Source organism: Salmo salar, chromosome ssa14, assembly GCF_905237065.1.
Source record: "Salmo salar chromosome ssa14, Ssal_v3.1, whole genome shotgun sequence".
Taxonomy (NCBI): Eukaryota; Metazoa; Chordata; class Actinopteri; order Salmoniformes; family Salmonidae; genus Salmo; species Salmo salar.
The window spans coordinates 36,749,346-36,766,207 of NC_059455.1; the positions used below are offsets into that span (position 1 = coordinate 36,749,346).

General features: G+C 42.2%; 1 protein-coding gene across 6 annotated transcripts in view; it reads left to right on the forward strand.

Annotated features, from left to right (window-relative positions):
- Positions 1 to 16,862, forward strand: part of LOC106569453 (ephrin type-A receptor 3-like) — a 242,004-nt gene that overhangs the window by 160,500 nt on the left and 64,642 nt on the right. For 2 of the 6 annotated variants that reach the window (XM_045694299.1, XM_045694300.1), the window contains exons 7-12: positions 182 to 517; positions 3,210 to 3,322; positions 3,886 to 4,048; positions 9,191 to 9,299; positions 11,185 to 11,344; positions 12,085 to 12,227. In XM_045694299.1, coding sequence (XP_045550255.1) covers positions 182 to 517; positions 3,210 to 3,322; positions 3,886 to 4,048; positions 9,191 to 9,299; positions 11,185 to 11,344; positions 12,085 to 12,227 — 1,024 coding nt within the window. Of the gene's footprint in view, positions 1 to 181; positions 518 to 3,209; positions 3,323 to 3,885; positions 4,049 to 9,190; positions 9,300 to 11,184; positions 11,345 to 11,622; positions 12,031 to 12,084; positions 12,228 to 12,969; positions 13,407 to 16,862 lie in introns of those variants that run through there. The other 4 variants (XM_045694301.1, XM_045694302.1, XM_045694303.1 and 1 more) reach the window with 3 other exon arrangements.

Sequence of the window (16,862 nt, forward strand, 5' to 3'; positions counted from 1 at the left end):
TGCTGTTGATGAGATGTCATCAGCTCAGAGCCTGAACCACCATTCATCATCTCAGCACACACGAGGACACATATGCATATACGCATGCACACACATGCACACGCATACACACACATACGCACACCATAGACACACCATAGACACACACACACTCACCATCTCGCCCCTCTCTCCTCCTCAGGTCCCTGTTCTGCTCCAGAGAACCCCATCTCCACTGTCAACGAGACGTGTGTCACACTAGAATGGAGTCCCCCTCTTGACATGGGAGGCCGAGGTGACATCACCTACAGCCTCCACTGCAGGAAGTGCTCCGGCGACGGCAGGAAGTGCACGCCCTGCGGTAGCAGCGTCCATTTTGTGCCGAGGCAGTTTGGTCTCTCTGTGGCTATGGTGATGGTCACTGACCTGCAGCCACACAGCAATTACAGCTTCACCATTGAGAGCCTGAATGGAGTTTCTGACCTGAGTCCTACACCCAGAGGAGCTGTGATAGTTAATGTCACCACCAGCCAGACAGGTAGGAACTCACAGCCATACATATATGCATAGGCTCACATATAGACACACACACATTGCAGCCTCAGTGTTGAAGCAGTCAATGCCACTCAGTAATGTTCACTGGACTACTGTCTAACACACACATGCACACACTCTCCACTGTGGCCTCACACAGGGCTCATGGCTATGCATCAGGCTTATCAGGCTCTGCTGAAGACTCTCAATCACTACTTGTTTACATTTGCTGCTCATTGGATCTAGCCACATACATGGAATGAGTGTGTGTGTGTGTGTGTGTGTGTGTGTGTGTGTGTGTGTGTGTGTGTGTGTGTGTGTGTGTGTGTGTGTGTGTGTGTGTGTGTGTGTGTGTGTGTGTGTGTGTGTGTGTGTGTGTGTGTGTGTGTAGGACAGGTTGAGGGGGGCGTGGAGTGTGATGGTAAGTAATGGGGGATGTGTCAGTAAGGGGTGATGAGAGGAGGAGAGGAGAGGATTGGGAGAGGGGGTGAGGGGTGATGAGAGGAGGAGAGAAGGAAAGGAGTGGGAGAGGAGGAGAGGGGTGATGAGAGGAGGAGAGAAGGAGAGGAGTGGGAGAGGAGGAGAGAGGCGATGAGAGGAGGAGATGAGTGGGAGAGGAGGTGAGGGGTGATGAAGGAGGAGAGAAGGAAAGGAGTGGGAGAGGAGGAGAGGGGTGATGAGAGGAGGAGAGAAGGAGAGGAGTGGGAGAGGAGGTGAGGGGCGATGAGAGGAGGAGAGGAGTGGGAGAGGACGAGAGGAGTGGGAGAGGAGGTGAGGGGGAATGAGAGAAGATGATTGGGAGAGGAGGAGAGGGGCGATGAGAGGAGGAGAGGAGAGGACGAGAGGAGTGGGAGAGGAGGTGAGGGGGAATGAGAGAAGAGGATTGGGAGAGGAGGAGAGGAGTGGGAGCGGGGGTGAGGATTGGGAGAGGAGGTGAGGGGCGATGAGAGGAGGAGAGGAGTGGGAGAGGAGGTGAGGGGTGATGAGAGGAGGAGAGGAGTGGGAGAGGAGGTGAGGGGCGATGAGAGGAGGAGAGGACATTAACCTCGTTAACAGTCCCACATGTCTCCCCTGCTGTCACACACTCTGCTCCGCTCCACATGTCACACACACACACACACACACAAACACATTCCTACCTGTGCCCACCGAGCACTCTGTGATGAGGGGGTGAAAGTGAAGAGATAGCGATGTGCACCACGAAACCCCTCAGACACCCATCGGCTTACTCAGCACACACACACGTGCACACACACGCATGCACAGATACAGACACACAAAGTCATTACATACACATGTGCACATACAGTATGTGACCCCCTCTTTGTTCTTTCATTAGCTAAGTTCTACACTGCAGAGAACTGTCATTATAGCACAGTGGTAATCAATCTATAAATCTCTCTTCCTCACTCTCTTCCTCCCCTGCTGTCTCTCTCTTCCCTCATTCTTTCTTTCTATTTCCTCCCCCACTATCTCTCTCCTTTTCTCCTGGTAGTCTTTCTTCCTTTCTCTCCCCCTAAATTCCACTCTCCCCCTTCCTCCATCTATCTCTCTCTCTCTATAGTGAGTGTGGTTAACCTATATATCTGTCTGTAACTCTGTCTGTCTGTTTTTCTCTCTCTGTAGGGAGTGTGGTTAACCTATATCTTTGTCTGTCTGTCTGTCTGTCTGTCTGTCTGTCTGTCTGTCTGTCTGTCTGTCTGTCTGTCTGTCTGTCTGTCTGTCTGTCTGTCTGTCTGTCTGTCGTGAGTGTGGTTAACCTATATCTCTGTGCCTGTCTGTCTGTCTGTCTGTCTGTCTGTCTGTCTGTCTGTCTGTCTGTCTGTCTGTCTGTCTGTCTGTCTGTCTGTCTGTCTGTCTGTCTGTCTGTCTGTCTGTTTCTCTCTCTCTGTAGTGAGTGTGGTAAACCTATATCTTATGGTCCCGCGTGGCTCAGTTTGTAGAGCATGGTGTTTGCAACGCCAGGGTTGTGGGTTCGATTCCCACGGGGGACCAGTACGGAATATATTTTTTTAATGAAATGTATGCATTCACTACTGTAAGTTGCTCTGGATAAGAGCGTCTGCTAAATGACTAAAATGTTTAAAAAAATCTGTCTGTCTGTTTCTGTAGTGAGTGTGGTTAACCTATATCTCTGTCTGTCTGTTTCTCTCTGTAGTGAGTGTGGTTAACCTATATCTCTCTCTCTCTGTCTGTCTGTTTCTCTCTGTAGTGAGTGTGGTTAACCTATATCTGTTTCTCTCTGTAGTGAGTGTGGTTAACCTATATCTCTGTCTGTCTGTCTGTTTCTCTCTGTAGTGAGTGTGGTTAACCTATATCTCTGTCTGTCTGTTTCTCTCTGTAGTGAGTGTGGTTAACCTATATCTCTCTCTCTCTGTCTGTCTGTTTCTCTCTGTAGTGAGTGTGGTTAACCTATATCTCTCTCTCTCTGTCTGTCTGTTTCTCTCTGTAGTGAGTGTGGTTAACCTATATCTCTCTCTCTCTGTCTGTCTGTTTCTCTCTGTAGTGAGTGTGGTTAACCTATATCTCTGTCTGTCTGTTTCTCTCTGTAGTGAGTGTGGTTAACCTATATCTCTCTCTCTCTGTCTGTCTGTTTCTCTCTGTAGTGAGTGTGGTTAACCTATATCTGTTTCTCTCTGTAGTGAGTGTGGTTAACCTATATCTCTCTCTCTCTGTCTGTCTGTTTCTGTCTGTAGTGAGTGTGGTCCTGAAGGAGAGGAGGAGTAAGGACAGTATCACTCTGGCGTGGCAGGGCCCTGACAGACCCAATGGAGCCATAGTGGAGTATGAAGTCATTTATTATGAGAAGGTGAGTCACATACACACCCCCATTTCTATCTCCTTCTCTTCTCTTCTCATCCCTCTCTTCTCTTCTTACTTAATGTCAGACTCAGACCTAAAAATCCCAGTGTGGACTCTCTAGCCAGTGTTCAATGGATCTGATAAGCACAGGAGTGCACTTGATTTAGCTCACTCTGCACATTGAATGGCTCCGAAAGGGAACTTTATGTCCACCAAGTGCACCAGGCAAGCTAAATAAAACAGGAACGTGAATGAAGAGAACGAGAGAAGAGAGGAGTGTGTGTGTGTGTGTGTGTGTGTGTGTGTGTGTGTGTGTGTGTGTGTGTGTGTGTGTGTGTGTGTGTGTGTGTGTGTGTGTGTGTGTGTGTGTGTTATTGGCAGGGATCAGTGCTAATATTCCGCAGTAACAGTGTTAATCAGTGTAGTGGAGCTCCTCTCATTAGAGAAGGTATCATAGGCACTGCAAGGTTTCTCACTGACACACACACACTTAACATCTCTCTCTCTCATTTATCTCTCTTTCTCCATCTATCTCTCTCCATCTGTCTCTCTCTCTTCCTCTCCAATTAGAACCAGAGAGAGCAGAACTACACAGTCCTAAAGACCAGGTCCAATGTGATGACTGTAGACGGTCTAAAGCCTGGTACTACATATGTGTTCCGTGTCCGAGCTAGAACCGACGGGGGATACGGCAACTACGGAGGAGAGATAGAACTGGAGACCAGCCACGAAGGTCTCTTTCTCTTCCTCTCTCTCTGCTGTGTCTTTTTATTTTTCTCTGTCTCCACCTATCATCCTCTTTTTGACTATCTTCATCTTCCTTCTCTCCTCTCTTCTTTGACCTCTGCTCTATCTCACCTCTACCTCTTCACCTCCATTAGGGCAGTCCTTGGGCTGGGCGATATGGACAAAATATCTTAGCACATTATTTGTCTTATTTTTGACGGTATTTCATGGTTTCTGAATGATACAAGTTTCTAAATACAGTACCAGGTAAAAGTTTGGACACACCTCATTCACGGGTTTTTCTTTATTTGTACTATTTTCTCCATCTAATAATAGTGAAGATATCAAAACTATGAAATAACACATATGGAATCATGTAGTAACCAAAAAAGTGTTAAACAAATCAAAATCTTTTTTAGATTTTAGATTTTTCAAACTCTTTGCCTTGATGACAGCTTTGCACACGCTTGACATTCTCTCAACCAGCTTCACCTGGAATGCTTTTCCAACAGTCTTGAAGGAGATCCCACATATGCTGAGCACTTGTTGACTGCTTTTCCTTCACTCTGCGGTCCAACTTATCCCAAACCATCTCAATTGGGTTGAGGTCGGGTGATTGTGGAGGCCAAGTCATCTGATGCAGCACTCCATCACTCTCCTTCTTGGTCAAATAGCCCTTACACAGCCTGGAGGTGTGTTGGGTCATTGTCCTGTTGAAAAACAAATGATAGTCCCACTAAGCACAAACCAGATGTGATGGTGTATCACTGCAGAATGCTGTGGTAGGTAGCGATGCTGGTTAAGTGTGCCTTGAATTCCAAATAAATCATAGACGGTGTCACCAGCAAAGCACCCCCACACCTCCTCCTCCATGCTTTACGGTGGGAACCACACAAGCGGAGATCATCCGTTCACCTACTCTGCGTCTCACAAAGACACTAATGTTGGAACCAAAAATCTCAAATTTGGACTCATCAGACTAAACAACATATTTCCACCAGTCTAATGTCCATTGCTTGTCTTTCTTGGCCCAAGCAAGTCTCTTCTTATTATTGGTGTCCTTTAGTAGTGGTTTCTTTGCAGTAATTCGACCATGAAGGCCAGACTCACTTGAACTCTGTGAAGCATTTATTTGAGCTGCAATTTCTGAGGCTGGTAACTCTAATGAACGTATCCTCTGCAGCAGAGGTAACTCTGGGTCTTCCTTTCCTGTGGCGGTCCTCATGGGAGCCAGTTTCATCATAGAGCTTCATGGTTTTTTCAAAGTTCTTGAAATTTTCCAGATTGACTAATGGACTGTTGTTTTTCTTTGCTTATTTGAGCTGTTCTTCTCATAATATGGACTTGGTCTTTTACCAAATAGGGCTATCTGCTGTATACCCCCCTACCTTGTCACAACACAACTGATTGGGTCAAACACATTAAGAAGGAAAGAAATTCCACAAATTTACTTTTAACAAGGCACACCTGTTAATTAACTGAATTGCATTCCAGGTGACTACCTCATGAAGCTGGTTGAGGGAATGCAAAGAGTGTGCAAAGCTGTTATATAGGCAAAGGATGGCTACTTTGAAGAATCTAAAATCTAAAATATATTTTGATTTGTTTAACACTTTTTGTTTACTACATGATTCCATATGTGTTATTTCATGGTTTTGATGTCTTCACTATTATTCTATAATGTAGAAAATAGTAAAAATAAAGGCAAATCCTTCAATAAGTAGGTGAGTCCAAACTTTTGACTTGGCCCAAGCATTTTAACGGGCTTTCTCCTTTCTGATTGTTTTCTAACAAACCAAACTAGAACAAAGATGACAGTAAAGTTGTCCAATTTATATAACTTTTCATTTATTTAGCAGTGCACCAAAATACCTTTATAGACGGTATTGTAAATATCCTTACCGGTATGTGGATCCATAACGGCATACCTTAAAAGACAATATATCTCCCAGCTCTGCTTACTCCTCCCTTTTTCTACTGTCTTTCAGTCTCATATTGGAAGGACATGAAAATCCAGCTCATGACATTGTCTCAAATTCAACTAGGGCTGTGACGATTATGGAATTTTGGGTAATAATTAATTGTCATGCAATTGACGACGGTTTTTAAATTGTAATTGTTGTTGAACTTTTTGTTGTTGTTGCTATGATCGCAACAAGATCTCATAGTTTTCCTTAGAAATTCGCCGTATTTATGATCTATTTTTGACACAGTAATACCGCGTGGTTACAGGGTTAATTCCGCGTGGTTACAGGGTTTAAACCGAGTGGTTAAGGTTTTGGCTATGGTTTGGGGAAGGCTTAAAACAAAATAATAATTTTTAAAAACTCGCTATTCCATCAAGTGTAATCAAGTATTATCATGGCTTACTAGAGCATTGTGAACTGGGATGGCGCAGTGGTCTGAGCAGCACGGCTCCAAACATCATGAGTTCGCTCCCAGTGCAGGGCAATCAATTGTTAGTGCCGAGGAAGGCATATATCGACATTCTCAATACTAAGTCTATTTAATCTGATGACGTACTATACCTAATGAATACAACATAGGTTTGGTGACACCTCCATCTCAAAAACAAATGCTTTTGACTGCTTGGATCTTTTGGAAATTAAGCTTTTCCTCCCGAACATGTCGTTCTGCGAGTAAAATAATTACTAACTTTACCCTCTTAATGGAAAAATAAAAAACTGCTATTGGGTAAACTATATTTACTAATGTCTGTAAATTAAAGTTGAACCCCCCAAACTCCTAAAATATATGCAAGACAAATCATTGTTTTACTTCACCATTATTGTCCATAATTGTCGGTTACATGGTTGTATGATTATTGTGCCAGCCCTATGTTCACCTCGACTGAATATCGATCATGTAAATCAAATGTGAATCTGATCAACCGTTTAGTTCAGGTTTATGACTATTGAAATGAAAACCAAAGATTGAGCTGACTGAATAATAGTAATATCAATTCTATGAAGTGGGATCAATGTTATTGATTACTTACTAAGTCTCTGTGGTGAACTGAAGTGTTTAAAAAAGCAACCCTGTGTGTGTGTGTGTGTGTGTTTTTTCTTCTTCGTGTGTGTTTTTTTTCTTCTTCGTGTGTGTGTTTGATGCCAGGGAATGGAATAGGAGACCAATGGCCATCTATCGCTGCCTGGAGGCATTGATTTGCCTGAATGGGCTGGCTGCCCATGCACATACACACAGACACATATACATACACACACACACACACACACACACACACACACACACACACACACACACACACACACACACACACACACACACACACACACACACACACACACACAAATGCATGCACATGTCTGCTCATGCTTGGCTAAACTTGATAAATGAGGTATTTGTTTTGAGTAATGGCCCGATTATTGCAGTGTAAAAATCAATGTGGTTTCACAGAAACTTTTAAAGCAGGCTTGTTATGTACAATGTTAACATATCCATTTGGACAGCGCAGGAAAACTTAAATGTGTTGCTGTTTTTGCGGAATATTGAAATGGAAAATGTTTTTTTATCATGAAAGAGCTTGCTGAGTACATTCTCTTTCAATGTTACTTTCTCGTTCTCTCACACTCTTACACGCACGCGCGCACACACACTCACAAGCTGGAGTCTTTGCCACCAATGTCATAGACAGTTTTCTCTGCTACTGCACAGCAAGCGGTACGGACGCAACAAGTCTGGAACAAACAGCTGAACAGCTTCTAACCCCAAACCATAAGACTGCTCAATTGTTAGTTAAATAGTTAATCAAATGGCTACCCGGACTTTCTGCATTGACCCCTTTTTGTGCTAACTTTTTTTAATCATCATATATGCTGCTGCTACTGTTAACTATCTGTCACTTTATTCCTAGTTACACTATCATTCAAAAGTTTGGGGTCACTTAGAAATGTCCTTGTTTTTGAAAGAAAAAAAATTAATTTGTCCATTAAAATAACATCAAATTGATCAGAAATACAGTGTAGAGATTGTTAATGTTGTAAATGTTTTTTTTTTTAAATGAAATATCTACATAGGCGTACAGAGGTCCATTATCAGCAACCATCACTCCTGTGTTCCAATGGCACGTTGTGTTAGGTAATCCAAGTTTATCATTTTAAAAGGCTAATTAATCATTAGAAAACCCTTTTGCAATTATGTTATTAGAGCTGAAAACTGTTGTTCTGATTAAAGAAGCAATAAAACTGGCCTTCTTTAGACTAGTTGAGTATCTGGAGCATCAGCATTTGTGGGTATGATTACAGGCTCAAAATGGCCAGAAACTAAGACTTTCTTCTGAGACTCGTCCATCTATTCTTGTTCTGAGAAATGAAGGCTATTCAATGCAAGAAATTGCCAAGAAACTGAAGATCTCGTACAATGCTGTGTACTACTCCCTTCACAGAAGAACGCAAACTGGCTGTAACCATAATAGAAAGAGTAGTGAAGAGTGAAGGGGCGACTCTGGGATGCTGGCCTTCTAGGTAGAGTTGCAAAGAAAAAGCCATATCTCAGACTGGCCAATAAAAAGAAAAGATTAAGATGGGCAAAAGAACACAGACACTGGACAGAGGAACTCTGCCTAGAAGTCCAGTATCCCAGAGTCGCCTCTTCACTGTTGACGTTGAGACTGGTGTTTTGCGGGTACTATTTAATGAAGCTGCCGGTTGAAGACTTGTGAGATGTCTTTTTCTCAAACTATACACTCTAATGTACTTGTTCTCTTGTTCAGTTGTGCACCGTGGCCTCCCACACCTCTTTCTATTCTGGTTTGAGCCAGTTTGCGCTGTTCTGTGAAGGGAGTAGTACACAGCGTTGTATGAGATCTTCAGTTTCTTGGCAGTTTCTCACATGGAATAGCCTTAATTTCTCAGAATGATCAATTAGCCTTTTAAAATGATAAACTTGGATTAGCTAACACAACGTGCCATTGGAACACAGGAGTGATGGTTGCTGATTATGGGCCTCTGTATATCTATGTAGATATTCCATAAAAAAATCAGCCGTTTCCAGCTACAATAGTCATTTACAACATTAACAATGTCTACACTGTATTTCTGATCACACACATAGACACACACATGCACACATAGACACACCTTCTCACAATGTGTTAACCCTTTCTCTTGCCTGTGATTCCCTGTCTCAGACATGTTGGCCATAGGAGACCCTAACCAGTCTACTATCCTGGCTGTGTCCATCACTGGAGGCATCGTACTGCTCATCTTCCTGGTGGCCTGCTTTGTTGTCAGTGGCAGGTAAGAGAGCTACACACACACTCACACACACACTGAAATGTATTTTGCTCCCCTCATATTATATATGATGTTTGATTGTAACCTTCAGGCAAAATTAGCTAACGTTCAGCGAAGGTCATCTGTAAACCCAGTGGTGTTATATGCAGGCAAGATTAGTGAGTCAAATTAAAGAAGAGAACCAGAGAGAAGAGATGAGATAGGAGGAGGAGAGGAGGAAAGGAGAGAACTCTTCTTGGATGCAGTGCAGACAGTCCGAGTTAGGTTCCAGCTCTCCTGTACCAAAGGAGGAGAGGAGAGGAGAGAAGGAGGAGAGGAGAGAGAGATGACAGGCCAGTGATTTATAATGTCTGTAAATTAATGCTTATCCTATATACACACTGACTAGATTAAAGAGCAATTTTTCCCCTCGACACACACACACATAGACATACCATACACACACACAGTTCTGAGGTCTGTAAAAACATTAGTATTGATTAAGGGTGATTGCCTATCAGGCTGAGTGCTCTATTAATTATTGACTGGGTGTAATCTAGTTAGTGGATACTGTCCTAATTTCTCTCTCTCACACACACACACACACACACACACACACACACACACACACACACACACACACACACACACACACACACACACACACACACACACACACACACACACACACACACACACACACACACACACACACACACACACACACACACACATACATGCACTTGAACATGCACTAACATACAAATACACACATAAAACACGCTCACATATGTAAAAGTTGAAAGGTTGAAGAAGAAAGTGGCATGAAAAGCAAGATGGCCGACAGGCAGGGTGTTAATCCTGGTTTACAAATACACACATAAAACACGCTCACATATGTAAAAGTTGAAAGGTTGAAGAAGAAAGTGGCATGAAAGGCAAGATGGCCGACAGGCAGGGTGTTAATCCTGGTTTACTAAAAGTACACACAGACACACACATACAGCTAATCAGATTTCACATGCTGGAAGGCAGGCGAGGTGTTAACTAGGTTTTACAGGGGGGTCGATATACCGCCATCAATTACCTCTCCCTCCAACCCTCTTTTCTGATTGTGACTAGATGGGATGCAGTTAATGTCAGAAATTGACTGTTCACAGCAGGTTAGGAGAACTCATGTATCTGGTTAGGAGAACTCACGTAGCAGGTTAGGATAATTGACATAGCTGGTTAGGAGAACTCACGTAGCAGGTAGCAGGTTAGGAGAACTCAGGTAACAGGTTAGGAGAACTCACGTAGCAGGTTAGGACAACTCACGTAGCAGGTCAGGAGAATTCACGTAGCAGGTAGCTAGTTAGGAGAACTCACATAGCTGTTAGGAGAACTCACGTAGCAGGTTAGGAGAATTCACATAGCAGGTAGCTGGTTAGGAGAACTCACGTAGATGTTAGGAGAACTCACGTCGCAGGTTAGGAGAATTCACGTAGCAGGTAGCTGGTTAGGAGAACTCGCGTAGCTGTTAGGAGAACTCACGTAGCAGGTAGCTGGTTAGGAGAACTCACGTAGCTGTTAGGAGAACTCACGTAGCAGGTTAGGAGAATTTGTGTAGCAGGTCGGGGGGATTGACGTAGCAGGTTAGGACAATTAGGTTGAAGATACATTTCACTGCTGCTCTATTTCACTATAAATGTACATTAATATGTTATTAACATATCATATGTGTCATAAAAATGGTGAATTTCCTCACTACACGCCAATACCGAGCTTTTCTGCGTCTCACCAGTAGAAACGGGCCAGCTACATTTCCTGGTTATATCCACAATATCCAGAATTCATAGCGATTTCAGGACGTAGTACCAGCCTGTGTATCCAGTTGATGTGAGAAATATAAAAATGTCTGCATTTGTAGCCAGCACTTTCAGCCAGAGGATTTCGAAACGGAACTGAAGTCTCAACTGATGGGGTTGCCATGTCGTCAAACATTGAAAAGTGTTGCTATTCCATCGATTTTCCCCTTCACTTCAAAGAGGAAGTCATCCGATCAGCTAACATCAGAGCAGCAAGCTGTGGTAACGTAACTAACATTACCTCGCTAACTAGCTAGCTGGCGAACTACATTTGTTTATCTAAACCAAAATCTAGCTAGCTGGCTTTCATAATACGCTGGCTAGACATTGCAAAGCTTATCAGTGTAATTAGCAAGCTGCTATCTGGCGATGTGATTTGTAACTTTGCAAGGTAACGTTCGCTTCGTTAGGTTACGTTAGCTAACTGTTAGCTAGCTAGCTAGCTAACTAACTATTGCAGAGACTACGTGTAACTATGTGTGACTATGTGTTTTATTTAGAGTCTGATCCCGTTAACATCTGTAGAGGCATCAACATCGAGCTCAGCACCAGGAACTAGTGTTAGTCACCTTCTAAAAGCTTAATAAAATCTACTAAATCTTTCCATGATGAGCAAATAAATCTGCTGGAGCTAGGCATAAAGATGTGCTGTGTCTTGTTGTAATAATTGGTGTGTTTACAAGGAGGCTACAACTTCTGCTGTAGTTGTCTCTGTATTGTTGAGGCTTAGTTGAAAGTTAATGCAAGGCTTGAAATCTAAATTGCAGAAAAGGAAGTATTAGTAAGGAGGGGATGGTTTGGGTGACTGACTGGTGTCTGTTAGGGGTGGGTATTGTGTGTGAAGGTTAGTATGAATGATCTGTTGACATGGGGGGGTGGATATAGGACCTTGTTTGAGTGTGTATAAATGGGGACATAGTAGTCAAATATTTGCTAATCACTGACTACTGTGTGTCCAACAGACTAATCATGCTGCTGACGACGATAACCTGGACACCAGCTTTACTAATACAGAGCCTGTAGACCCATTGGATGAAAGCTTTCAGCCTGGAATATGCTCAAGCAAAACATCATCTTACTTTGACACAAGCCAGGACAACCAAAGGTATTTACGAAAGCACAATACCCTCTTGAAAAAACACTAAACTGTCACAAGACATGTGCTCCTCAAACTTTTCACACCCTTACAGTCAGTATACTCTTCTAGTCTATTCACTCTATTGTGGGCAGTGCTTGTCTACTAAACAGCACAACTCTAAGACACGACTAGACTGTACATCAGTCAAGCCCCCCTCAAACTTTTGACAGCTTTGCTAACAGCCCACCTCAATGCCCCATTATTGACTCTGAGTGTAACAAAACACATACCAGTCTACTGTTCCCTGTTTCGTTTACATAGTATGGTTCTATGGTTATTGTATGTTTACACATCCGCATGATCAGTCTTCACGTTTTACACATCCTTATGATCAGTCTTCACGTTTTACACATCCTCATGATCAGCTTCATGTTTTACACATCCTCATGATCAGTCTTCATGTTTTACACATTCTCATGATCAGTCTTCACGTTTTACACATTCTCATGATCAGTCTTCACGTTATACACATTCTCATGATCAGTCTTCACGTTTTACACATTCTCATGATCAGTCTTCATGTTTTACACATCCTCATGATCAGCTTCACGTTTAACACATCCTCATGATCAGTCTTCACGTTTTACACATCCTCATGATCAGTCTTCACGTTTTACACATTCTCATGATCAGTCTTCACGTTTTACACATCCTCATGATCAGTCTTCATGTTTTACACAACCTCATGATCAGCTTCACGTCTCTCCAGGAGACTTGCAGTGCAAAAAAATCTTCTGCAAGAGGTCGAAGCAGTGGGTGGTGAAAAACGTGTAAGAGTGGCTTCTCCACCTGGCTGTGGAGTGCAGAAAGGACCAGACAATTGTCTACAAGGAGCCCGAGTCACAGATCCCCAAACCCAACAGCCCTGCCAACATCACCACAGCGCCAAAGACTTCTAAACCAGCTGCCATTACCCAACACAAGAAGAGGTTCACCAGCTGAAGAACAATATGTAACCTGCCTTGAAAATTCAACCAACACAATACCCATATTCAGTTAGACTGATGTTTTAGTATAATATAGAATGCCTAGTATGCCCACATTGCATTGTGGTATAGATATTTCTAGCTGTTGTACATATACATACTTCAATGTTTCATCTTTATTTTTACTATTTTATACATTGTAGAATAATAGTGAAGACATCAAAACTATGAAATAACAAAGTGTTAAAAAAATCCAAATATATTTTAGATTTTAGATTCTTCAAACTAGCCACCCTTTGCCTTGATGCCAGCTTTGCACACTCTTGGCACTCTCTCAACCAGTTTCACCTGGAATGCTTTTCCAGCGGTCTTAAAGGAGTTCCCACATATGATGAGCACTTGTTGGCTACTTTTCCTTCACTCTGCGGTCCAACTCATCCCAAACCATCTCAATTGGGTTGAGGTCGGGTGATTGTGGAGGCCAGGTCATCTGATGCAGCACTCTCCTTCTTGGTCAAGTAGCCCTTACACAGCCTGGAGGTGTGTTGGGTCATTGTCCTGTTCAAAAACCATTGATAGTCCCACTAAGTGGGATGGCGTATCACTGCAGAATGCTGTGGTAGCCATGCTCGTTAAGTGTCCCTTGAATTCTAAATAAATCAACCGATAGTGTCACCGGCAAAGCATCCCCACAACATCACACCTCCTTTCATGCCCTGATCTGTTTAACCTGTCTTTGTGATTGTCTCTACCCCCTCCAGGTGTCGCTTATTTTCCCCGGTGTATTTATCCCTGTGTTTCCTGTCTCTCTGTGCCAGTTCGTCTTGTATGTTCAAGTCAACCAGCATGTTTTTCCCGTGCTCCTGCTTTTCTATTCTCTTTTACTAGTCCTCCCGGTTTTTACCTTTGCCTGTTTTTCTGGACTCCATTCCCGCCTGCCTGACCATTCTGCCTACACTGACCTCGAGCTTGCCATTCTGTACCTCTGGATCTATGAACTGGTTTTGACCTTTTGCCTGTCCACGACCATTCTTTTGCCTAACCCTTTTGGATTGTTAATAAACATCTGCCTCCTGTGTCTGCATCTGGGTCTCGCCTTGTGCCCTTATACCTCCTCCGTGCTTCACGGTGGGAACCACACAAATCAAATCAAATTTTATTGGTCACATACACATGGTTAGCAGATGTTAATGCGAGTGTAGAGAAATCCAAACGAGTAATCTAACAATTCCACAACTACCTAATACACACAAATCTAAATGGATGGAATAAGAATATGTACATATTAATATATGGATGAGCGATGACCGAGTGGCATAGGGCAAGATGCAATAGATGGTTTAAGATACAGTATACACATATGTCATGACGTTGCCCTGTTGGGGGAGGTTTAAATACCTTTCCCCCTTTTCTCTCCACTCTACAGAATGGACTCTTGGAAAGCACTTTGATAACATAGAGTATGGTAACATAAAAAGGTTGGGGAAAATAACAATATTTATGTAATCCAACCAGTTGAAAGTGTCTGTTGGCACATAAAGAATATGATGTCAGATCAGTTGGTGTCTGGGACATTATATCTGATGATCGGACAATATAAATTGTATCTTAGAAAGTCTACTCATTATAGTTATCAGATTCACATGGAATTGTGCAATTTAAATGTTTAAATATGAAACTATTTGTGAAAAGATTAAATGTAATTTTAGCTTCTAAAGGAGAGCATTGTTTTCATAAGTAAACTATGCTCACTCAGTGGCCACGCCCAAGTGAACGGACATTGGTTGAGAGGAGAGAAACAAGCCCTTTTCTTCTCCAGTGTTAAAGCCCCCGTGACCCAATTCACGTCAGACTAAGCAAACCCCAGCGTGAGCTGTGGTTGCGAATGGTTGAATATCACCTCTACATAACAAAATTTACATGAGACCAAATCACGTGGAGGTGATGATCACCACGCTGTAAAGATGAATTTCTACTACACTAGCCAGAATACAGCGTGAGCTGATTATGGCAAAATGGTATGAACTTTGAACTCTTATTCACTAAAGAAGAAGTGATACATCCTAGAAGTCGAGTTATCAGCTGCAGTTGTAAATGTACATGGCCTAGGAAAGGACAGACAATCTCCTGAGAAGACAGGGTATAACGTATCTGCCCTACAACACTATGACCAGACAGATTCTACAAGGGAAATCTCTTCTGGGCAAACCAGTCTTCCATCCTGGACCCATCTATTTGCGCAGCGCAAATATATATCTTGCATTTTCCTTTTCCGAATGGGCGGTTATTAGAATGCATAAGATTCTGTATTTACGTTAGCATAGCTTTTCAAGGTCCAATAGAGACCCAATCTCTTTTGTCCCTCAGTCTTCCCGCTCTTTCATTCAAACCCAACCCTCTTTCTTTGTGTAACCAGCTCTGATATCGGTTTCGTCCGCTAGGGACTTTTTATTTTATGACATGATTAGTAATCGATGTAAGATCCATCCTGTGTATATGTAATTCTGTGTGATTATTTAGTAAATAAATAATTAAGCCATTTTTTGAATTGTTGATTCAACTTGATAGCCAGGGTTTGTGAAGATAACCAAGAATTTTACGACGTTCAGACAAGACTGAATAAGGTGACGATTAATAATTGACTGCTATTGATATAAAAGTTCTTCAAGAGTGGATTCGGGAGATAGCCGCTCTATATAAACTAATGCTTCTGTGGTGCCCCAGGTTATTGACGAGTTAATTGTTGCATGCTTTAAATCAATCACATAATCAATCAAACGTTAGTTAATCAATTTAGAAAATAGCATGACGTATAATAGGGCTAGGCATCCCGCTAGCGCGACAACTTCCGGTGAAACTGGAGGGCACACAATTCAAATAAATAATCATAAAAATGATGGATATTGAACATTTAGGAACATATAAGTGTCTTATATCAGTTGAAAGCTTAAATTATTGTTAATCTAACTGCACTGTCCGATTTACAGTAGTTATTACAGCGAACACATGCCATGTGATTGTTTGAGGACGGCACCCCACATCAAAATATTTTTCCCCCGGCACAGGTTTCATAAATTCCCAAATAGCGAATAAATATTCACTTACTTTTTTAAAATCTTCCTCTGATTTGTCATTCAAAGGGTCCCAGCTATAATGTGTAGTGTTGTTTTGTTAGATAAAATCCTTCTTTATATCCCAAAAAGTCAGTTTAGTTGGTGCCATCGATTTGAGTAATCCACTCGTTCAACATGCAGAGTCTGAAAATCTACCCCTAAACTTTTTTTCAACATGTCAAAATACATTTCTATTTACTCCTTAGATACCCTAAAATGTATTCAAACTATATTTCTTACGGAAAGAAGTATGTTCAATAAGAAACCGATTTTAGCTTTTGCGTCCTGTCTTCAAACACTGATATTTCTTATTCATTTTGGAAGTTACAAGCCTGAAACCTTGAACATAGACTGCTGACACCCTGTGGAAGCCATAGGAATTGCATCCTGGGAGCTATTTTCCAGTATGCCCTTATACTTGCAATTGTAAGAGCATGGTCTCTCAAACAAACTTTGGATTTTCTCCTACCATATCTATTGTGTTATATTATCCTACATTATTTTAACATTTCAACAAACTTCAAAGTGTTTTCTTTCCAATAGTACCAATTATATGCATATCC